Genomic DNA, 22,601 nt, shown 5'->3' on the forward strand with positions numbered 1-22,601 from the left:
AGGACGGACAGACATGCGTTCAGAGAACGTTCTGTCTCTGAGCAGGAGACAGGATTTACCTTTTAATCTTACTTTAATCTGGACTTTGTAAGTATTAGTAGTCCTGTGCTGTAGCAGTATTGCAGTACTGTGTGTGTCCCACAGGGGGATCAGGGCCTCCAAGGGCCTCCAGGGCCATTTGAGTATGTCGACCCTCCAGAGGATCTGTACATCAAAGGAGAACAGGTAGGTTCTACTCTAAGTTCCACTGTGGTTCTACTGCAGTTCTGTTTTAAAGGTACTGAATCTCTGAACTTGTTCTACGGCAGATGTTTCTGTGGTCTTGTTCCACTCTGCTCTTGCTGTCATTAGTCCATGGCTGTGCCATAGTTCCGGTTTTGTTGGTTCTAACTGTGGGTTCTGTTGATTCTTCAGGGTCCTCGGGGTCTTAAGGGCCTCTGTGGAGTTCAGGGACTGCCGGTAAGTTTAGATATCAGATCAAACTGCAGGAGATGTGGTTGAAAGAACTCAGGGTTCTCCAGAGTCTAAACTTTGTTCTGCGCTTACACAGATGAGAACGCTTTGGATTGTTGTGAATGTTGAACGTAACGTGGAGCTGATGAGGATCTGTGTTCCTGGTTTCAGGGTTTGGACGCTGTCCCGGGGATCAAAGGAGAGAAGGGCATTGTGGGATTTCCTGGACCCAGGGTGAATGACCCTCCATCCTCACATTATCGATCAGTATCATCAGTCTGACTGACTCCCAATAAAATGTTCTGAGTCCATGTTAACGTCTGCGATGTGTTTGTGTGTTTCAGGGATTTTCTGGTAACACTGGGCTGACTGGACAGAAAGGATTCAAGGTGGGTCACAATAAAAAAAAAAGCAGGTGACGTGTCAGAAAGTGTAAGTGGTGAAAATCATTGAATTGGACGGACAGACCTTCATTCACAGGACAGTTAGGACAGACCTTCATTCACAGGACAGTTAGGACAGACAGGACAGGACGTGGGCATCAGTTTAGATACTGTTCATATGTGTTGGGTCATATATGGAGCATGTATGTGCACAAACGACTCACTATGTTAAAGTGTGTGTGTGTGTGTGTGTGTGTGTGTGTGTGTGTGTGTGTGTGTGTGTGTGTGTGTGTGTGTGTGTGTGTGTGTGTGTGTGTGTGTGTGTGTGTTTTCAGGGGATTCGAGGAAGTCCAGGTCTCCCTGGTCTGATTGGACGAGAGGGCCCTAAGGTCAGTCTTTCTGTCTGTGGTGCAGTGCAGTAAAAACAGTATCTCTGCTGTGTAACACCGTCAGCTCTGTGCTGACCAATCACGTACAGGTGAATACAGGAAACAGGAAGAAAGCCACAGAGTAACTCACCTGTACCACTGACACCTGAGCTGTGAATGTCCTCTGAAGCTGCTTTATTCTCTATAATGATGCTGGTGTGTTTTTAAAGTAGAGCACACTAGCCAATGAGAGACGAGATCCTGTGTATACAGTCTGTAATGAGCCTGTCTATTCCAAGGGCATGATGGGAGATCCAGGTCCTAAAGGCCTCCCTCAGGACGCAGACATCACACACACAGGTACGGATCAGTACACACTGACAGTACACACTGACATGCAGTACACACTGACAGTACACACTGACAGTACACACTGATGTGCAGTACACACTGACTGTACACACTGATGTACAGTACACACTGACAGTACACACTGACGTACTGTACACACTGACAGTACACACTGACAGTACACACTGACGTACTGTACACACTGACAGTACACACTGACAGTACACACTGACAGTACACACTGACAGTACACACTGACGTACTGTACACACTGACAGTACACACTGACGTACTGTACACACTGATGTACAGTACACACTGACAGTACACACTGACATGCAGTACACACTGACTGTACACACTGATGTACAGTACACACTGACAGTACACACTGATGTACAGTACACACTGACAGTACACACTGATGTACAGTACACACTGACTGTACACACTGATGTACAGTACACACTGACAGTACACACTGACAGTACACACTGACATGCAGTACACACTGACTGTACACACTGATGTGCAGTACACACTGACAGTACACACTGATGTGCAGTACACACTGACAGTACACACTGACATACAGTACACACTGACTGTACACACTGATGTACAGTACACATTGACAGTACACACTGATATACAGTACACACTGATGTACAGTACACACTGACAGTACACACTGACGTACAGTACACACTGACAGTACACACTGACGTACAGTACACACTGACAGTACACACTGATGTGCAGTACACACTGACAGTACACACTGACGTGCAGTACAAACTGACAGTACACACTGACGTGCAGTACACACTGACAGTACACACTGACGTGCAGTACACACTGACAGTACACACTGACGTACTGTACACACTGACAGTACACACTGACGTGCAGTACAAACTGCCAGTACACACTGACGTGCAGTACACACTGACAGTACACACTGACAGTACACACTGACGTGCAGTACAAACTGACAGTACACACTGATGTACAGTACACACTGACAGTACACACTGACGTGCAGTACACACTGACAGTACACACTGATGTACTGTACACACTGACAGTACACACTGACGTGCAGTACACACTGACAGTACACACTGTCAGTACACACTGATGTACAGTACACACTGACAGTACACACTGATGTACAGTACACACTGACGTGCAGTACACACTGACGTGCAGTACACACTGACCGTACACACTGACAGTACACACTGTCAGTACACACTGACGTGCAGTACACACTGACAGTACACACTGACGTGCAGTACACACTGACGTGCAGTACACACTGACAGTACACACTGTCAGTACACACTGACGTGCAGTACACACTGACAGTACACACTGTCAGTACACACTGACGTGCAGTACACACTGACGTGCAGTACACACTGACAGTACACACTGTCAGTACACACTGACGTGCAGTACACACTGACAGTACACACTGACGTGCAGTACACACTGACAGTACACACTGACGTGCAGTACACACTGACAGTACACACTGACGTGCAGTACACACTGACAGTACACACTGACGTACTGTACACACTGACAGTACACACTGACGTGCAGTACAAACTGCCAGTACACACTGACGTGCAGTACACACTGACAGTACACACTGACGTGCAGTACAAACTGACAGTACACACTGATGTACAGTACACACTGACAGTACACACTGACGTGCAGTACACACTGACAGTACACACTGATGTACTGTACACACTGACAGTACACACTGACGTGCAGTACACACTGACAGTACACACTGTCAGTACACACTGATGTACAGTACACACTGACAGTACACACTGATGTACAGTACACACTGACGTGCAGTACACACTGACGTGCAGTACACACTGACCGTACACACTGACAGTACACACTGTCAGTACACACTGACGTGCAGTACACACTGACAGTACACACTGTCAGTACACACTGACGTGCAGTACACACTGACGTGCAGTACACACTGACAGTACACACTGTCAGTACACACTGACGTGCAGTACACACTGACAGTACACACTGTCAGTACACACTGACGTGCAGTACACACTGATACTCTGTTCTGCTGTAACTCTGGTGGGATGTCTGCTGACTGCTTCCTGTCTTTCAGGCGATGTTGGAGACCCTGGCGCCCCCGGAGTGAGAGGCCCTCCAGGAGAAATGGGGCTCATGGGAATGCACGGCCCCCCAGGAGCCCCTGGCAGATCCATACCTGGTCAGTGCCAGCAGCCCAGGAGCAAGGCAGCATCATATGTGTTGATATTTAGAATGACTGATGAATATTCAGCAGTAAAGGTGATAATTACTGTGATGGAACAAACACACATTCAGCTAATAACGCAGTGCTGTGTTTATTATGAATATTATGGATTGTGCAGGACACAATCCATATTTTATTATTTTGCAGTTTTCACATTAGGATCAGATTTAAGGTGGTATTACAGTGAGGGAAGTTTTCTGTTGTTCCTCAGGACCGGTCGGTGTTCTGGGACCGAGGGGAGTTCCAGGATCTAAAGGAGACAAAGGAGATCCAGGTCAGGTGTTTAAAGACAGACCCACACTTGGAGAACCTGGAAAACCAGGAAAACCTGGACCCAAAGGACTGAAAGGAGAACCAGGGAATCCAGGTACCACAGAACACTGTTTCTGCCTGTGCCCTCGCACCTGTCCTCCAGACACACCTGGTGATGTCCATAGCTAAAGTTATTTTCACGTGTTAACGTAACCCCTTTCCTGTTATTGTTCCTACTGACTTCCTTTTTTCCTCTTCAGGTACTTACTGTCTTCCTGGAACTCCAGGAGAACCTGGACGGCCAGGTTTACAGGGGCCCCTGGGGGCCCAGGGCTTCCCAGGGTTTAAAGGTCAGTGTCTGGACACAGTGATTGACATCTTTAATAACTGATTTATTGATCTATGCCTTTAGGGACCAATGAAAAGTTGAGAGAGTCATTATTTCACCACCATGCTTCAGTGCAGAGTTGGTAGAAACAGCAGAAAGTGAAGCTTTTGGTGTGTGATTTACTCTGACCGACACAGATGAAACCCACAGAGAGGTTAAACCTGTGGGAAAACCTTCTGGGGAGGCTGCAACAGGCTTACTGCAGTTAATCGAGACCTGTCGTGAATCTGTGTCCATCAGGAAAATGGGAGGCTCTGTTATGCTTGTTTGCTTCAGAGGTGCTGATTGGTCGTCACCATGATCTGGACCAACATAGTTGATGAGTGAAGGACACTTAATGCTTCAGATTATCACAAACATTCAGTCAACACATTTGGAGGGACATGTTTTTAAGTGGACAGGAAGTCATTTTAAATTACTTAAACTAAAGCTGTAAAAAAACTGTCTTCCTTAATAGAAACAACAGAGGCTCCATGATGGTTCCCTGAGGAACTCCACCTTACTGACTTCACATTTATGTCACTGTTGTTAAATGTACCTGTGTGTTTCAGGTGGTTCTGGCGACTGTTCCTGTGGCCCCCCAGTTATTCAGATGGGTGCCCCCGGCCCTGAGGGTGACCTTGGGTTTCCAGGGTTCCAGGGATTTTCAGGGGCCCCGGGGCTGAGAGGGGACAAAGGCTCATCTGGAGACATGGGAGCACAGGGACAGCAGGTGAGCCATCAGAAGGGTCTGAGATCAGACCAGCAGCAGAACAACTGATTGATTGATTGATTAATTGATTGGTGGATTTGTTTGCAGGGTCTGGGTGGATTTCCAGGTGTCAAAGGGTTCAAAGGCCAGAAGGGAGACTTCATCGTGGTGGATATTAAAGGTAAGTTTAACCATTAAGCACTTATTGATCACCTCTCTCAGTATACAAACGATATATGTTACTATGATTGATTTTATTCTGTTCATTTTAAATAAAAATCACATTTTTGGCCCCTTCAATTATTTTGTTTAACTTTGTTTTTATATGTCGAGGTGTTTGTGATCAGGCAGAAGTCAGGAAAAAGAACTGACCTCAGACATGTCAGTGCTTCAGTGGTTCTGGAGACTGGTTCTGCTTGAGGTTTCTGCCTGTTAAAGGAAGTTTTTCCTCGCCACTGTCGCCAAGTGCTCGCTCATGAAGGAACTGTTTGGGTCTCTGTAGATAAAGAGCTCGGCCTGTAGCAGCTCTACATGGAAATTGTCCTGAGACAACTTCTGTTGTGATTTGGCGCTATACAAATAAAATTGAATTGAATTGAATTCTGATTGGACTTTTGTCTCCAGGTGAGAAAGGAAACCAGGGCCAGCAGGGCCCCTCCGGCAGACAAGGATTGTCAGGAAGAAGAGGACTCGATGGGCCTCCGGGGGGCCCTGGAAACCCCGGCCCTCAGGTCAGTCAGGAGTCAGACACTTCATGTGAACTCATGTCATAGCAAAGTGAAAGTAAAGCCAGACGGTGTTGGAATTCAGCAGCTTTTACAAATAAGCTCTAAAAATTTAGGCTCAAGCTGCGGCTTGAGCGAACTCACTGACCCCATGACCGAAACCAGACTCATACGAAGAGACAAATAACCTGGATGTTGTTTGTTTGTTGTTTGTGTAATGAACACTTCAGTCTGTAGGGGGCACTGGCAGCACTGAACGCTGTCACTGTTGGCTGAATGATGCCTCTGGACCTGCTGCTTCACCCTTTCATCTGCTGCTTTGCAGGGTGACAGTTTCCCCAGCTCACCTGGAGAAAGAGGCTTCCCAGGACTCTCAGGGCCAAAGGGATTATTAGGACTAGCAGGCCCCACGGGGCCAGGTGTAGTAGGAGCAGTAGGACAGCGTGGGGCCCCTGGGGACCCGGGACCTCCAGGACTCCCTGGCCCCCCAGGGCTGAAGGGGGCTAGAGGTACAAATCGATCTGAAGTCAATTTTATATCAAGACTGTGTCAAATCTGCAGAATGCAACTCCAGCAACATTTTCATTACTTCCCCAAAGACTCCACAATTCTTTCCCTGACTCATCCTTCATATTTTCAATAACTCCTCCCAGTTCCTATTTGACTCCTCCTCTTCCTGCAGGTGACACCCTTCCCTGTACGCCAAGAAACCCTGGTGCCCCTGGACAGAAGGGCGACTCTGGAAATACAGGTAAACCATCTGTAGCATCAATCTGTCTGTTCACCTGTCTGTCTGATTTCCTGCCCACTTGTCAGTTCACCTGCATGTCTTTCCAGGTTATACAGGACTCCCGGGTCCTCCTGGTTTCCGTGGCATCACTGGACCTGATGGAGCGAAAGGGGACAAAGGACATCCTGGACTTCCTGGACCACCTGGACGACAAGGTACCAGAGCACACCTGAACCACACCTGTCCTTTACATTTTCTCCAACATTATCTTTACAAATATCTCTCCTCCTCCTGCAGGACCTCAAGGTTTTGGTGGAGATACCGGAGAAGAAGGATCTGAAGGCTTCAGTTATGGAGGAAATCCAGGTACAGTCACCTGCCTGCCTGTCTGTCTGTGATGTGGTTCCACTGTCATCGTCTCTTCACTCAATTTATGAGTAAAACAGATTTCACACATCATTCAAAGGTCCAGATGCTCCGATTGTTACTGACAGACCTTAATTTAACAACAAAAAGACCATGTAAGTTTTCAAAGCAACAGGAGATCTTTGCTTTGTTTAATTAGTGCAAAAGGAAGTAAGCAACCAGCAGTAATGACTGAATAACTGAATCAGTGCTGATCAAACCACAAAAAGCAAATGCCAATAAGACATCAGACCTCTATAACACAGTGATGGATGAAAGAACTGGTCCAACAAGGATGAAGAACAGGTGTGACGGATTATTCTGTGACCGTTGTAAAGCTGAAGCTTCTCAGTAAATAATAAATAATGCAGATGGAAGCCTGCAGAGTGTTTATAGTGTGTCTCGCTGTGTGTTTACCAGGCTCTCCAGGGCTCCCTGGCTCTTCTGGTCTGAGGGGTCCAGCAGGAGACTCTGCTGTCGGCCCCTCAGGACCCATCGGCTTCCCGGGCCCACAAGGCTCTCAGGGACCTAAAGGAGTCCCCGGGCCCCCCGGCAATGATGGACAACAAGGTGAAAGACTGGACCTGAGATGTAAAGCTAAATATATTGACGCCTTCTTCACTTTGCAGAGATTCATCTGAGTGCAGTCGTTTTGTTCCGTCTTCAACAGGGTGAAAGAAAAAACTGCTCTGGTTTCAGTGTTAAAAATAGATTTTCTTCATAGAACGACAGCAGCAGAAAATAGACTTCAACCGGATGAGCAGAACTGGACTCAGCCAGCGTGCCTTCAGAAGAAACGCTGCAGGGACAGTGAACACTTTGACCAACACAAGCTGATTTTAGGTCTGCTGTCGATTTGAAGCAGCAGGGGGCGCTGCAGCAGCACGAGAGGTCACTGAAGCTCAGATTTACAAACATGACCTGAATGTTACACAGAGAATCCTGTTATATCACCCTGCGGTTACAATCTGCTTAAAACATGTCAAAGTAAGAATTTAAAATGTATTTCATTAAATTCAAAGAGACATTCAAACAAAGATGAGAAAGTAAATTTAAACTGAACGCAGAAAGAGGAAGAGAAGAGTCGATCGGGAGGAGAAGTGGGTGGTTTCAGGAAGTGAAATCAATTATTGGTTTAGTCCTAATTACTTCCCCTGTTTGCGCAGGAGCCCTGGGTCTGACCGGGGCCCTCGGAGCAAAGGGCCAACGAGGCCAGGATGGGGCCCCAGGTTTAACTGGCCCCACAGGGCCCACACCTGACCTCTGTGATGCTGGAAAACCTGGTTCCAGGGGCCTGTTTGGCCCTCAGGGACCGATTGGTCCTCCAGGTAAACTCTGGTTCCTGCTGATTCTCAGAAAGTAATTCTACTTTCTGTTATTTTATTCATTTATTCTCCCTTGTTTTCATTGTTTTATCACACGTGTGATTATTATTTTCTTTGAAGTTGAGCACTTTGTGTTGCGTTTCATGCTTGAATCGTGCTGCATAAATAAAGTTTATTCTTATATCATCATTCCTTCACCTCATGTTACGGTTACAGAGGGTGTGATGTCATTTCTTCATTCATTTCCATTTAGGATTTTTGGGGGAGAAAGGTGAGACTGGAGAGACAGGTCCTCCAGGTTTTGGCCTTCAAGGGCCTCGAGGTAAACCAGGCTCTCCAGGTTTACCAGGTTACCCGGGACCCCAGGGTCCCTCTGGCCCCAGTGGAGACTCAGGACTGCCAGGGCCTGAAGGTCTGAAAGGTGAGCCTCTCAGCGTCACACCTGTGCTCAAATGTTTCCTGATGACACACGTTCACAGAAACACTCACACTGTGTTTCAGGTCTGATGGGGCCCCAGGGCAAGGCCGGGGGGCTAGGGGCCCCCGGAAGGTTCGGGGCCCCTGGAGCACCTGGGAGGAGGGGTGCAAGAGGGCTTAACGGACAAGACGGAGGTCCAGGATGTGAGGGCCCGAAAGGAGAGAAAGGTAAACACTGAGTGATAGTACTGTGCTACGACTGTACTAATGGAGTACTACTGTAGTAATACTTTATACTGATAAAGATTTAACATGAAATCTGTCACCTCTGAAACGTAACTGAAAAACATGTTGAGATGTTCCACAGATAAACTGATGAGATTAAGTCTGAATGGAAACATGATCATGAACATCAGTTCTCTGAGCTGAAGAAGCTGAAATCACCTCAAACACATCTTCTGCATCCTCTGCAGGCTGTAAAGGGACCCCGGGGCCTCCAGGAGATACCACATGTGTCCCCATCCAAGGACAGAGAGGAAAACAAGGACCCCCTGGCCTCAACGGCTTTCCTGGACCACGAGGTCAGAGCTGTTACCATAGAGACCAGTGTCAGGGCGTGATGTCACACAGGAAGTGGCAGAGTCATGGTGTCTTTAGGTCACAGGTCTCAAACTCATTCCACAAAGGGCCGAGTGGCTGAAGGTTTTCTTTCCAACCAAGCAGCCGCACACCAGACTGGACTCATTTCATCAGCTGAACTCAGTCTGCAGACAGCTGATTGGTCAGACTGCATGCTCTTGATTGGTTGGAGGAAAAACCTGCAGCCACACGGCCCTTTGTGGAATGAGTTTGAGACGCCTGCTTTAGGTCATAGGTTCAGCGCTGCATTCAGGTACTCTGTGAAAGTTAGAAACACACAGCATCAGAGGTTTGCACTCATTACCACAGATGACTTTAGAAATTAACAACACAAGTCCAAGTTTCAACTGTAAATCAATAAAAATCCACCAACATGTTCGTCTGTTGTGTCATGACCAGAGCAGAAATACGAAAGTGCTTCAAGGGAAATGCAAAACAATTTGTCTATCAGTCAAACTGCAGCAGTGAGTCTCACCAAAAGAGTCTGGTCAGAGACAGGTAGAGACAGGCTTACTCAGGATGAGTCGAGAATGGACAAGGTGTGTTTGTAGAGTCAGCGGAGTCAGCAGGTGCACACGGCTACGGTAACCCAGAGGGGAAACCTGTGTCCGTCAGTCACGACCTGCAGCGCTTACAGCCACACGGGGCTTAAAGCTTCGGCTCTGGTCTCTGGACGTTTGGTAACAGACACAATCGGTGTGAGAAGGCGATGCCTTTTGTCAGAGAACGAGGCTGTGGCTATTTCCTGGTGCACAGAAGCCAGTGTGGGACAAAGTGAACCCCATGAAAAAGCAGTAATGCTGAAGTTTGATGTCCCATGATGCTCTGCGGGTCTCTGTGACACAGTAACATCAGTCTGATCATCAGTGAGCCTTTTAACATTAAACTCTCTCTACAGGAAGTAAAGGTGTGCGAGGAGCTATTGGTAAGGCAGGGTATCCAGGTATCAATGGACCCCCTGGCATTGTAGGTCTCCCAGGACCTCCTGGGCCCTACGGCAAACCGGGACCTCCAGGACCAGCTGGCCATAAGGGACCTCCAGGATTCATTGGCTTCCCCGGAGAGACTGGAGATCCAGTAAGATAAAAGCTGTGTGAGATATGGTGTGACTGGCAGAGGGGGTTGATTGTTCCTGCTGATCGCTCGGGGAGTTCGGCCGTATGCGGGACGTGAAACAACAGGCTGTTTCAGAGGAAGCTAGCAGGTTTTAAAGTTGGCTGAGGCTCACAGGATTATGTGAAGTGTTCACTCACAAATCTCCAGTGAAAGCAGGTAACATCATGTCATCGTCTTACTGAGAGACCCTGCAATGTGTTTTAAGATCCACCCTCTGAGACTGATCCCTTGTTTACTCACACAGTAGTACTGTGGTTACACCAACCGCAGACACACAGCAGGTCGACATCCACCGAGTTTCACCAGGTTTACAGCTGCACATGCCAAATGTGGAAACATAGAAGTAACTCCTGAAACATGTCATCAGTCCAAAATCAGGTTTATGAGAAATCCTCATCGAATTAGGAAAAAGTATCAGGTGACAAAACAATGTTCAGTGTTTCTCTGAGCTGTCGAAGAGGCTCAACAGCTACAGAGCCACAAACAGAAGAACGCACTTCAGAACCAAACGGTCTTCTTGTCGTTTCATTGTCGTGTTCAGAAAATGTTGAATGTCAGAGTCTTGGTCTTGTTTTTGGTTGCAGGGTGACCAAGGGTGTCCGGGGCTCCCTGGAAAACCTGGTAGCTCAGGATGTGCAGGACCCAAAGGTAGGAACTAAGCCATGACTCAGCAGATTTGTTTGAAAGTGTATTTCAGGTATGAAATTTCTGGTTCCTTCACTGATTCTGACCCTTTGCTCTGCAGGTGGATCTGACAAGTCTGTGTCTGTGTTTCAGGTGATAAAGGAGACTCTGTCAGTTGTCCTGGTCCACCTGGACACAAGGGACCTCCTGGAGACTTCGGGCCCTCAGGTGATGATCTGGTCCTGGAGCATAAAGATGATCTGCAGCTTGAACATGAATGTGCTGTTGCTTTAATGTTTTTGTGTTTGACAGAAACATCAAAGTTCTGATCATGTTTTGTGATGAAGCTGCTTGTTGTATAAACCATCAGGTGAGTTCCTGGATGAATCAGCTGTTTTTCTCTCTCAGGACCTGCTGGACCTCGAGGGGATCCTGGAAGACCTGGTTTCATTGGGGGTCCAGGACAGAAAGGATGCAAAGGAGATCCAGGCCATCAGGGGGACCCTGGTGAATCGGGTACAGAAGCTCACTTGGACCTCATCAGTCTTCATTCTGTAACATGAACCAAGTCATGTAACCTGCTACCATCCAGAACCAGGAAGGGCCAGCAGCTGTTCAGTCAGGTTTAGAGCAGAGGAGGAAAATGGCAGTCTGCGTACTGTAAAGAGAGGAAGTGCTCCCTCAGGCTGGCATCATGATGTCAGTGCTCAGCAGCTTTATTTACCTCAGCGTCACACAGAACCAGGCCTTCATTTCTAATTCTCCAGTTAATACAAACTCAGCACGTCCTCCATGTTCACCTGAAATCCTGAACTCATCCACATCCAGTCTGAGACAGAAGGTGGACCCTAACCCCATCTGTCTGTCTTTGTGGTTTATTTCAGGTGTGATCGGTCCCTCAGGTCCCAGAGGTCGTTCAGGTCTTCCAGGTCTTCCTGGTAAAGCGGGGGCGGATGGTCCTCCAGGACCACAGGGCTGCATGGGACTTCAAGGTCAGAACTCAAAGCTTAGCATGTAACACAGATTGCCTGGTAAACTTGGACTTTGGACCCCAGGTGGTCTACATGTCATGTGTATGTGGATATCTGATCAGGGTCAGGAAAAACTCAGAACACATTATTGTCAGAATGAGATCAGATGGTTCAGACCACATCTGGAGCCTGATCAGATCAGATCAGACTGTGCAGTTTGAGCCAAGTGACACCTGACCCACACCACTCCCCCTCACCTGTAATGAGAACATCGGCGATCCTGAGATCAAACCTCACTGTCCAGATACAGATCAAAGGTTGATATGAGGTGGAGATGATCCGGTCAGATGATCAGGAGAGTTAAACAAGCATCAGTTCTGCGGTCACTAAGCTCAGCTCTTAATCAGCATTCTCAGTGATGATCGCATGCACCTCAAACTGGTTTTTAACCCAGAAGTAATGCTTACAGGAGCAGACTGAGCAGGACGGCTGTAGGTGATACTGAATGCAGTTAAATTTACTTTGATCAGAATGTGTGTGTGAGCTGGTCACAACAAATCTGTATTTTACTTCTCATGGACAATGCTGCTGCATCAGGTCCTCCTGGACCACTGGGACTTCACGGGCTGGACGGACTGAAAGGAGTGAAGGGGGACATGGGGACCAGAGGTACGAGTCTCACACACACGTAGACAAAGAGGAGATGAAACAGACCGATGAACACGTGCTGTTGTAACAACACACGAAGACAAGTTTGAGCTCAGCACTCGTGAACAGTGAACGTTAGCTCTTTAAACATTATTGAACTGCTGACTGCTGAACAGAACTGAATGAACAAAGGCAAAGATGTCCGTCCAACACTGCCTGGTCCCTCATATTATCAGTCAAAAGCATCGATCCTGCTGTCACAGAAAGGATGGAAGGAAGTTCTGGTCTCCAGTGTAACATCGCCAGTAGAACTTGACCTTTTCTATGTTGGTTGCTGACAGATTAGTTATTTTTTGGTTTTTGTGAGAAAGTCTTTCCAAAGCAGCATAACTTTGTATATGAAGAGGAAATAATATGGTCTCAGTCTCAGGTTCAGGTCCCAAATGTCAGGTGGGTTCATTCCAGGTTGGGTTCAGGCCTTGGTTGTAGGACCACAGACTCAAACATTTATTCTGCAGCTACACCCCCCCCCGAGACATTTGAGGGTAAAGTTAAATTGTCATGGACTTTGTCCAAATGAAGGGGCGAAAGCATCTTGTTTGTGTGTAACTGACCAACCTCTGACTTGTCAAAGTTCAGTTAGAGACATTGTGAGACACCTGTTCTTCTGTTTGTTTGTATGAAAGTCACTGGGACTGTCATCAGCATCTCAGTGATAACATCTGTCTGCTTGTTCAGGTCTGGGTGTGCAGGGGCCTACAGGCTCTAAAGGTCTTCCAGGAGATAAGGGTCCTCCAGGTCCTCCAGGGCCCTCTGGCCCATCCCAGCCTGGCCCACCAGGACCCAAAGGCCCCCCAGGACCCAAAGGTCTGTAGTTGCGTGATTCACATCAGGGTCAGGATCAGACTCACACCAATGATCCGTCTGCAGATTCGACCTTTGGTTTGATTCTCTCTCGGTAATGTGTCTTCATGTATTGTTGTAGGCCCTGCAGGTGGTTGTGGACCTCCAGGTAAACCTGGACCAGACTGTAAAGGTCCCATTCCAGGGCCTACTGGAGATCCTGGTTGTCTGGGACCAGATGGAGAGCCAGGTCAGACTTGAATGTTCAGGTTTGATAAACTGACAGATAAATCACACTGGATGACTTCTGACCTTTGGTGGGTTCTCAGGGCATCCTGGTGACATGGGGGAACCAGGTCAGAACCCTCCAATAACTGGAGATGATGGTGACAACGGGGATTCAGGATGCCGGGGGCCAGATGGCCCAAAGGGACCTCCAGGGCCCAAAGGGCTGCCTGGCATACCCGGAAGTCCAGGAATGAAAGGTCAGACTCCATGTTGACCCTAACCATAGGAACAGTAGTGATGCCTCAGGCTCCATTAACAGTTTACTGAGGTCTGAAACTTAAACTAAGCCTGAGTTCAACTTCACACTGGACACACGCAGAGCAGGAATTAAACACAGCTGATCTTTGTTTCTTTGGTTTGTGGGCAAGGTTTATAAGACAGGATGGACTCTAACATAGAGATCAATCACAGGAAGTACAGCTCCACAACCATGCCAGGGCACCTCATTGTGAACTGTCCCTTAGTTACTGTGTGTGTGTGTGTGTGTGTGTGTGTGTGTGTGTGTGTGTGTGTGTGTGTGTGTGTGTGTGTGTGTGTGTGTGTGTGTGTGTGTGTGTGTGTGTGTGTGTGTGTGTGTGTGTGTGTGTGTGTGTGTGAGACCAGGTGTGCGGGGGTCTCCAGGTCTGATGGGACTACCTGGTAATCGAGGTCCTATAGGTTGCACCGGTCCTAGCGGGCGTCCAGGACCAAAGGGATTTACTGGACCAATAGGTCCAAAGGGGGAGAAAGGACGAGTCTCCCCCTGCCCCACTTATCCTCCCCCCCAACTGGGCCCCATAGGACCACCTGGTGTCCCTGGTCAGGCTGGATGTGCTGGCCTCCCGGGAGAAGTCGGCCTTAATGGACCCAAAGGTGAGAAACAGGAAGTGGAGCAGGTCTTGATGAGAACGACGTTCCAGTCAGAAGGTTATTTCCCTCCAATCAGAAGAAAAGATTTCACCATGTACCAATCGAGGAGGAGGAGGAACAAGGGGTGAAGAGTCTGAAATCAAATCTTGTAATGTGAACCTGCTAACATCAGTGTCAGTGCAGCTGAATGTTAAGATGGTTGATGATGTTTCAGGCAGGAAGGGGGACGTCGGTTGTCAAGGACAGATAGGGTCTGAGGGGCCCCCAGGTCTAGATGGAGACCGAGGACAGCCAGGCCCAGAGGGTGAAAGAGGAGCGGTGGGAGCCAAAGGTGAGACCTGCACCTGTCTGTCAACCACTTCATCAGTTTTGATTTGATTCACCTCATGTTAGTTTAGTCACAATGAGCCATTTTACAAATCATTCTCATTTTTTTTACTTATGTTAGTTACAGATACTCTTTGTCCAGGTCGCTGTTTTTCTCGCATAGTTTGGTCGAAGTAATGATCCAAGAGGAGGAATCTAGATTCCTCTTTAAGGCTCTTCAAATGGTCATCCTTCTCATCGTCCCGTCCGGTTGCCTTTTAAATCCAAAACTCTTTCATTTCACAGATGTAACCTTTCTTTACGCCATTTCCTGATTTCTTTGTTTTCTTTGTGTGGTTTGATGACTGTGACTGCTTCCCAGTGGCACTCCCATTACACCTCCTCTCTGTAGTTACAGTATGAAAGAAACACACTTGCCAAAATGTTTTAACAGCAGACATGAAGGTTCAGAGAGAAACCAGCAGAAGTCCAGCTCAAGTCTTTCAGGGTCGAACTTGTCAAACTCCTGTACTTTACAGAGAGTGAGCAGCAGCATGCAGGTAACGTTCAGACATTTGAGAATTAGGGCTGAATCACAGCCTGCAGTCGACCAATCACACAGCAGCACTTACCCCAGCTGGTAGCAGCTGTGCGGGTGAACTTAAGGTTCGGTTTGGGTTATACCTGTTTGTGCAGCTGCTGCATTTCACCTGCATGGATTTGATTTGTCGAGGTCCCTTCCTCTTGTCTTCGTGTCTCAGGCGATACGGGTCCAGCCGGTGACTGTGGTCCCCCCGGACCAGACCGACGCTTGAACTCTGGCTTCCTGTTGGTGATGCACAGCCAGTCAAAGTCGATTCCCTCCTGCCCTCTAAACATGAGGGTCCTGTGGAGTGGATACAGTCTGCTGTACCTGGAGGGTCAGGAGAAGGCTCACACTCAGGATCTGGGTATATTCCTACACAGAAACACATGGCACATACCAACGGTTCCACATTGCTCAACTTTCTCAAGCTTTCTTGTTCCTGAGGTTTCACCCAGTCTGTCATTACATAAAAACAACAGTCCAGACATGTTGTTAAAGTTCCCCTGGAGAACCACACAGTCACAATCACATGTTCCTGCATGAGAACCGATTTAAAGTGGCCATCTTTGATTCGGTGACGTGAGCCGTTGGAAAAGTTTGTGAATGATTTTAATGTGATTTACATTTTAATCAGTGTTTGAATTAATGGTGCTTCCAGGTCAGGCGGGGTCATGTATGCAGGTCTTTTCCACGATGCCGTTCTCCTCCTGTAACATGGGAACTTGCTCTTACGCCAGTCGCAACGATAAATCCTATTGGCTGTCGACGACGGCGGCAGTCCCCAGCATACCGGTGGGTGGAGCCGCCATCGCAGACCACATCAGCCGCTGTGTGGTGTGTGAAGCCCCCTCCTCACCTGTCGCACTGCACAGTCAGACCTCCAGCAACCCAGACTGCCCCCCCAGCTGGAGGAGCCTGTGGACCGGATACTCCTTCCTCATGGTGGGTGCTGTAGTGGTAGAGGTTCTACAGTGCTATTACACTGATGGTGGTACTGTCTCGTAGTACTACTGTTACTGTAAATGTTACTGCTACTAACTGTCTCTCAGCTGAAAAACCTGTGCAGGAAGTCACTCTAACACCTGATGCTTATGTCATTTCCTTTGTGACTGTAGCATACAGGTGCAGGTGACGAGGGCGGCGGCCAGTCTCTGACATCATCAGGTAGCTGTCTGACAGACTTCAGGGCCCAGCCCTTCGTGGAGTGTCAGGGGCCACGAGGAACCTGCCACTACTTCGCCAACATCTACAGTTTCTGGCTGACCAGAGTGGAGACGACCACCTCCACCTCCAACAGCTCCTCCACCACGCTGACCGAGGGCTGGCAGCAGAGGGAGAACATCGGGAGGTGCAACGTCTGCATGAGGGAGTGAGGAGGAGCACCACTTCCTCCTCCTGCACGAGGGAGAGCGGAGACGTTCCACTTCCTCCTCTTGTAGAGTCTGAGAGGACGGACAGGACGAGAATCGTTTGTCTCTGTGAGGAGAGACTGTCATGTTAAAGATAATGCTGCCAATCAATCAATCAGTCAATCAATCAAACTGTTTTTTCTGTCTTCTCACCAAATGTCACATCACACAGATGTTTGAACTGGGGTTGTCTGATGTTTCCCAGGTGTCTCTGCAGCTCTTTGACTGTTTGAATCTGCAGGTTAAACACTTCTAGATTTTAATATTAATATGATTTCTAACAAACAGACGGTTTGGATTTATGCCTGCAGGTGTGTATGCTGACGTTAACGTCACCTGCTCTGCTCATTTCCACCTCCAGTCGTAATCTCATCCACAGTGAGCTCCTGTTCCTCAGCTGCTCCTCCCATCGTTAAATCCCGTCCAGAGCGACGTCCTCGTATTTCAAAGTGGATCTCTGAGTTTTCCGTTGGGGGAGACGCTTCTTTTTCTACTTTATTTACCTGATTTGATGACTTTTGAATGAAAGTGGAGGAAGTCAAAATTGTTGCTGCTAATCTGAAGGATGGTAACATGTTAATGCTAACGTACATATTTGGGAACCAATATTACAACAGAAACAGTAAAAGCCGTCAGGCGAGCGTTAGCGGCTCCTGTTAGCAGCTCCTGTTAGCGGCTCCTGTTAGCGGCTCCTGTTAGTGGCGCCTGTTAGCAGCTCCTGTTAGCGACGCCTGTTAGCGGCTCCTGTTAGCAGCTCCTGTTAGCGGCGCCTGTTAGCAGCTCCTGTTAGCGACGCCTGTTAGCAGCTCCTGTTAGCTGTGTACAGCTCTCACTGGGTCACTGTGATACTTCAGTAAAAACTGATTCTCAGGCAGTTCTGGCTCCTGTGACGTTAATCCTTTCTGAATGAGGCTTCACAGTAGTTAAGAGTCACTGATCCATGTCAACACGTTTTAGATTTAAACACATTCAGAGAATATTCTGGGGGAAGATACCGAACCCCAAAAACTGCCCCGATGCTGCCATCAGTGTGTGAATTCATATGTACGTCGCTTTGCATCTGCAAAGAACTGATTGTAATTGTAATTGCGTTTCATAGATGATGCAGCGAATCAGAGCAGATATAATCTAAATCTATTGAAAACATGAAACATGTTCCTCTAAATCCTTTTTTAGTCCTTTTTTAGTCCTCCGTGCTGGTAAAAAGGCAGATTTGATGTTCATTTATCCAAAAAAGGTGCAAAAAAGTTTAAAGTAAGGTTTATAATTTCAGCAGCAGTCAAGCAGTTACTGTACTGACACTATTTCAGGAAGGTTTGATTACACCAGCACACATCATCATCCACAGTTTATTCGACCTGCGTGAGTCCAGTTATTGTTGAAAGTATGAAACTCATTTTTTAAAAGTATTAACTGTCAATCATTCGTCTCGCTGTAATGTCATAGTGCCTCATTAACTCTGCAGCTCTCTGGAGTTTTTTAGCCTCTTTTAGCTGTAAGTTTTGCTTAGCATTTAGCAGCTATCGAGCTAAAGATATTTCCCTCAGCAGGTGGAGGAGACCAAAACCAAAGCTAAAAGAGAGAGAAGACTGAAATGATGTTCGTCAGGAGACACAAACTCGAGTCCACATTGATCATCATGTTGATCTGGAGCTGCTGCAGCTCTTTGATCAATAGTTTAACTTTCGTTTTATTTTCTATCCCAATCAAACTTCAGTCATCGAGACGTCCGATCAGAAAACAAACGGAAAATCCTGTGGGTTGTTTTTGATATGTTAGCATGTGAAAATATAAAGGATCAATAACAGAACCCTGAGGAACCCCCAAGGAATAATTGACTCTGCTGGTGAGTGTATGACACATATTGATTAATGATTGATTCATCAGTAATTTGTGAGTGCTGTGACTGACGTGATGTCGATCCATCGTTATTGATCGCCCTTCATCTCATCTGTGAACATCAATCAGCCCCAGTTTGAACTGATGTGACGTTTTTATCTGAGTGTTTGGCAGAAAAACACACATTTCATATTTATTATTATCACTGTTAGCTGACTGCAAACATTAAAATGAAAGTTACAAGGTTTTCCCACGACAGCAACGTTATCTGAGAGCAGACGTCACATCCTGTGATGTAGCAGCTGATTGGCTGACATGACGTTCTGTCCTCATCAGAGAGAACGACGATGAACGCCTGAGTGGACTTTAGCCCCGCTTCTAGCTCCACCCCACCCGCACTGAAAATGCATTCTGATTGGTCAGCTGAGAGACGGTGACTGTATTTTAATTGGTCAGCTGAGAGGCAGTGACTGCATGTCATTGGTCGGTCAGTATTTTGTTGCTCTGTAGGGATCAGACGTGTGAGAAGCTGTGAATATATTTGACATTAAATCTTTTCTTTCAGATCAGCTCACCTGATTTAATGCTCGTTATTCATGTTCGAGGACAGCAGCCACTTCCTTTCACACAAAACAGACGAGTCGTGACGACCTGTCCTGTTACTCTGAGTAAAACATCAAAACAGGATGAGCTGCAGCACAGAACCAGAACCAGATTGGACCAGGACCAGGACCAGAACCAGGACCAGGACCGTCAGAGCCAGAAGCTGATTTTTAATCAGTTTAATCAGAGTCACCACTGTTTCTTTGTTCATTAAAGTTCATTTGAATATTTCTGTCTGATAGTTTCAAGTTAGTTTCATATAAAAACTTAAAATGTTTTAATATTTCCAACATTAACAGGATGAACTTTTACTTTGGAAACCAGCTGACTTCCTGTTACGCTTTGTGTCATTTAGGAAAAAACCAGTAAATCCAGCAGAATCTTCAGAGGAGCTTTTGTGGTTTTGTCCTTGAGTTTCCAAACCTGGTCCTGGTCTTGGTCCTGGTCGTGGTCCTCGATTTTCTCTCTGATTTGTAAATATGTTTGAACTCGACCGTTTTATATTTTTACTGTAAATGTCATCAGAGTATTTATTTAGCTTGAAATTAATGTTGGTGCTATTTGATGTTTCATTTGTTCATTTTTATTTTATTTTGGTAAATGACTCGACAGTGAAGCCCCGTCCCCTCACTTCCCTCCTACAAAATAAAATACACAACAGGTCAACGTTATGTCTGATGGAGGCTCTATTTCCACTTTGTTCTTTATCATTTGAGAATTTTTCAGGTTGAAACTAAAACCCGCCTCCTCGACGCCATGTGATGTCAGAGCTGTGTGAGGTCATAGATTGTGATGTCATAGACGTCTCTTTGCTTGCATCAGAATTTATTCACAGATTAGACGAAGCTTCATGCTGCAGGTGGAGTCGAACACTGAGGACCAAAATGTTGAGCTCAGCGTCCATCTTAATGAATCAGACTGAAAACACCTGCTTCAGAAAGGATAAAAAAAACAAACAGAAAAACAGGTGTAATCAATGGGCGGGGCTTTATCATTACCTGAGGAGGAGGGGGAGGGTCACTGTGTCATCACTGTGTTTTCATTGTATTTAAATCTGTCGGTGATATTTTAATCTCTGTAGGAGGAAACTTCTCACTAACACCTGAAACATTTTACTCTGTGAAAGGACGACTTCAATAAATCGCATCAAAGTTTCTCTCTGACTTTTTATTTTAGTCCAAAAGTTCACACAGAACGAAAAACTGTCAACTGTCAACTGAATACAGCAAAACTACAACTAATCTACAGAGTCATACTTTAAATTAACTTTTCAAAATAATTAGTGAAAACCCAGAAAAAGAAAATCAAGAAAACATAAAAAACAATAATCAAAATCCGATTAAAATATCCACAAAACCAAATGTTTGAAAACTAATTAAAAAACCAGCGTTATCTTAAAATCAGACTGAAAAATCCTGCAGCAGATTAATTCATGGAACAAATGACAGACGAGTCAGTGATCTGATTGGTTGGTTTTATTGCCATTAAAAGCTGATCTCTGATCAGAAAGATTCATTTCATAGTCCACATTTAAAGAGCTGAAGACAGACAGTCAGACAGTCGGTGTCGCCCTCTGCTGGTCAGAGTCTCTAACTACATCTGTCTGTTTCTGGATGGTTTGAAACAATCAGCAGGAATTAGAAGACGATCTTATTTATAGTTTATAAGCTCAAACATATAAAACCATTAAAATATGCGAAGACATTAAATCCTGACGAGTCCTCAGTCTGTCTCTGAGTCTGCAGTTCTGTCCGTCAAACATCGGCAGAGCGAGACCTCGACTTTTCTTTCTCTACATCTGAACTGTTGGTTTAACGCTTTGAGACACGTCATCAGACAGAAACGTCTCCGCTGAGCTCCGTCTCGAGACGCTTCAAACACTCCGTCCATTTGATGAGACTCCGATTGTCGTCTCGTACCTTTGATTAAAAGATGGATACTTTTTTTTTTATGTGCAATAAGAAAACGTCTGTCATGAAGCTTCTGTCTGTCCTGGATTATCAACCAAACTCCACGTTTATAAGAAGGGTCAGAAATCCCCAAAACCAGTTCCAGCAGGTCCTCTGGTCCACTGGTCCACAGCTGCTGGTTCTCAGTCCAGATCCCAGTCTGCTTGATTCGTTCTGGTTCAGTCCTCCCGTTCAGGTCTTTGTCCCATGATGCATTTCAGTCAAGAGAACTGGTTTCCTTTTATTGCTCCTCAATGAGTTTGAAATGTTTTTCATGTCAAAATCCAGAAATCCTTCAGACGTCCAGCAGCGACACACTAAAGAAATGCCTTGTTTCAACCAAACAAACCTAATCTGAGGTCCAATCCCAAAAAACCAACGTCATGTCTGAAACGTGAGCTTAAATCAAGTTACGGTGGCATCGTGTCATTAACGACTGTCTCTGGGTGGTCAAGTGTCAAACCTCACATCTACAGCCAATGAGAGAAGAGCACGGTTACCATGTGAGCCATGTGTCTCTGCCTTCTGGTCTCCTTTTTGGGGAATTTTACATTTGGTTTTTGTCAGATAAAATATTCTTTCTTGTTCTGCTAAATGATCTAAAAATACAACCTGACGTTTCCTAAAGTGCAGCTGATGCTAGCCTGCTGGAGAAGCTAATGGAGACGTTTGATGGCAGGGGGTTTACAGCTGGAAGCTATCGTAGCTTATTAGCGCTGCAAGTTAGCAAAAAGAGCTAGCCTGGAGCCTAGCTTGGTGCTAGCATGTTCCCAGTCTTTTTTATGCACTCATAGGACTTTCTCAACATTAAAAATTAGGATGCGATTAGCCTAGCTTAGCACACAGACTGGAATTGAGGGGGAACTGCTTTTAGCAAGCTTTGTCAAAATAGAAAAAATGACTTTTTCACAACTCCGAGTCTGTCTGAACAAACCTTGGTGACGTGACCGCGTCTTCCTCCTCGACCTTCGTCTTCTCAGCAGGTGATAGATGTTAAATCATGTGATATTTGAATCAAAATAAATCTTTCATCATGACGTAACGTGTAAAACTTCACATGTGAAAAGTGCATTTTAAATCAAACAGAATTTTCTGATTTCTAATCAAAGAGAAATTATTCCAGAAC

General features: G+C 46.4%; 2 protein-coding genes across 2 annotated transcripts in view; one reads left to right on the top strand and one right to left on the bottom strand.

Moving 5' to 3' along the window:
* Positions 1-17,209, top strand: part of col4a4 (collagen, type IV, alpha 4) — a 29,153-nt gene extending 11,944 nt beyond the window's left edge. The window contains exons 12-46 of the mRNA XM_070969740.1: positions 145-225; positions 415-459; positions 625-687; positions 798-842; positions 1,172-1,225; positions 1,504-1,564; positions 3,723-3,827; positions 4,084-4,239; positions 4,385-4,474; positions 5,064-5,224; positions 5,312-5,384; positions 5,828-5,934; positions 6,254-6,437; positions 6,611-6,679; positions 6,766-6,873; positions 6,956-7,024; positions 7,484-7,633; positions 8,230-8,391; positions 8,642-8,809; positions 8,890-9,033; positions 9,279-9,386; positions 10,343-10,521; positions 11,145-11,208; positions 11,338-11,412; positions 11,593-11,700; positions 12,069-12,176; positions 12,753-12,824; positions 13,542-13,670; positions 13,789-13,896; positions 13,976-14,131; positions 14,538-14,786; positions 14,998-15,114; positions 15,851-16,039; positions 16,334-16,617; positions 16,791-17,209. Coding sequence (XP_070825841.1) covers positions 145-225; positions 415-459; positions 625-687; positions 798-842; positions 1,172-1,225; positions 1,504-1,564; positions 3,723-3,827; positions 4,084-4,239; positions 4,385-4,474; positions 5,064-5,224; positions 5,312-5,384; positions 5,828-5,934; positions 6,254-6,437; positions 6,611-6,679; positions 6,766-6,873; positions 6,956-7,024; positions 7,484-7,633; positions 8,230-8,391; positions 8,642-8,809; positions 8,890-9,033; positions 9,279-9,386; positions 10,343-10,521; positions 11,145-11,208; positions 11,338-11,412; positions 11,593-11,700; positions 12,069-12,176; positions 12,753-12,824; positions 13,542-13,670; positions 13,789-13,896; positions 13,976-14,131; positions 14,538-14,786; positions 14,998-15,114; positions 15,851-16,039; positions 16,334-16,617; positions 16,791-17,048 — 4,299 coding nt within the window. The 3' untranslated portion in view covers positions 17,049-17,209. The remainder of the gene's footprint in view (positions 1-144; positions 226-414; positions 460-624; positions 688-797; positions 843-1,171; positions 1,226-1,503; positions 1,565-3,722; positions 3,828-4,083; positions 4,240-4,384; positions 4,475-5,063; positions 5,225-5,311; positions 5,385-5,827; positions 5,935-6,253; positions 6,438-6,610; positions 6,680-6,765; positions 6,874-6,955; positions 7,025-7,483; positions 7,634-8,229; positions 8,392-8,641; positions 8,810-8,889; positions 9,034-9,278; positions 9,387-10,342; positions 10,522-11,144; positions 11,209-11,337; positions 11,413-11,592; positions 11,701-12,068; positions 12,177-12,752; positions 12,825-13,541; positions 13,671-13,788; positions 13,897-13,975; positions 14,132-14,537; positions 14,787-14,997; positions 15,115-15,850; positions 16,040-16,333; positions 16,618-16,790) is intronic.
* A 3,786-nt stretch (positions 17,210-20,995) lies between these two features.
* LOC139336381 (tumor necrosis factor alpha-induced protein 2-like) overlaps positions 20,996-22,601 on the bottom strand; it is a 31,891-nt gene continuing 30,285 nt past the window's right edge. Inside the window, exon 15 of the mRNA XM_070970484.1 lies at positions 20,996-22,601. This exon is cut by the window's right edge and continues 593 nt beyond it. The gene's annotated coding sequence lies outside the window, so the exon portion shown is untranslated.

This window comes from Chaetodon trifascialis, chromosome 9, assembly GCF_039877785.1.
Source record: "Chaetodon trifascialis isolate fChaTrf1 chromosome 9, fChaTrf1.hap1, whole genome shotgun sequence".
NCBI lineage: Eukaryota > Metazoa > Chordata > Actinopteri > Chaetodontiformes > Chaetodontidae > Chaetodon > Chaetodon trifascialis.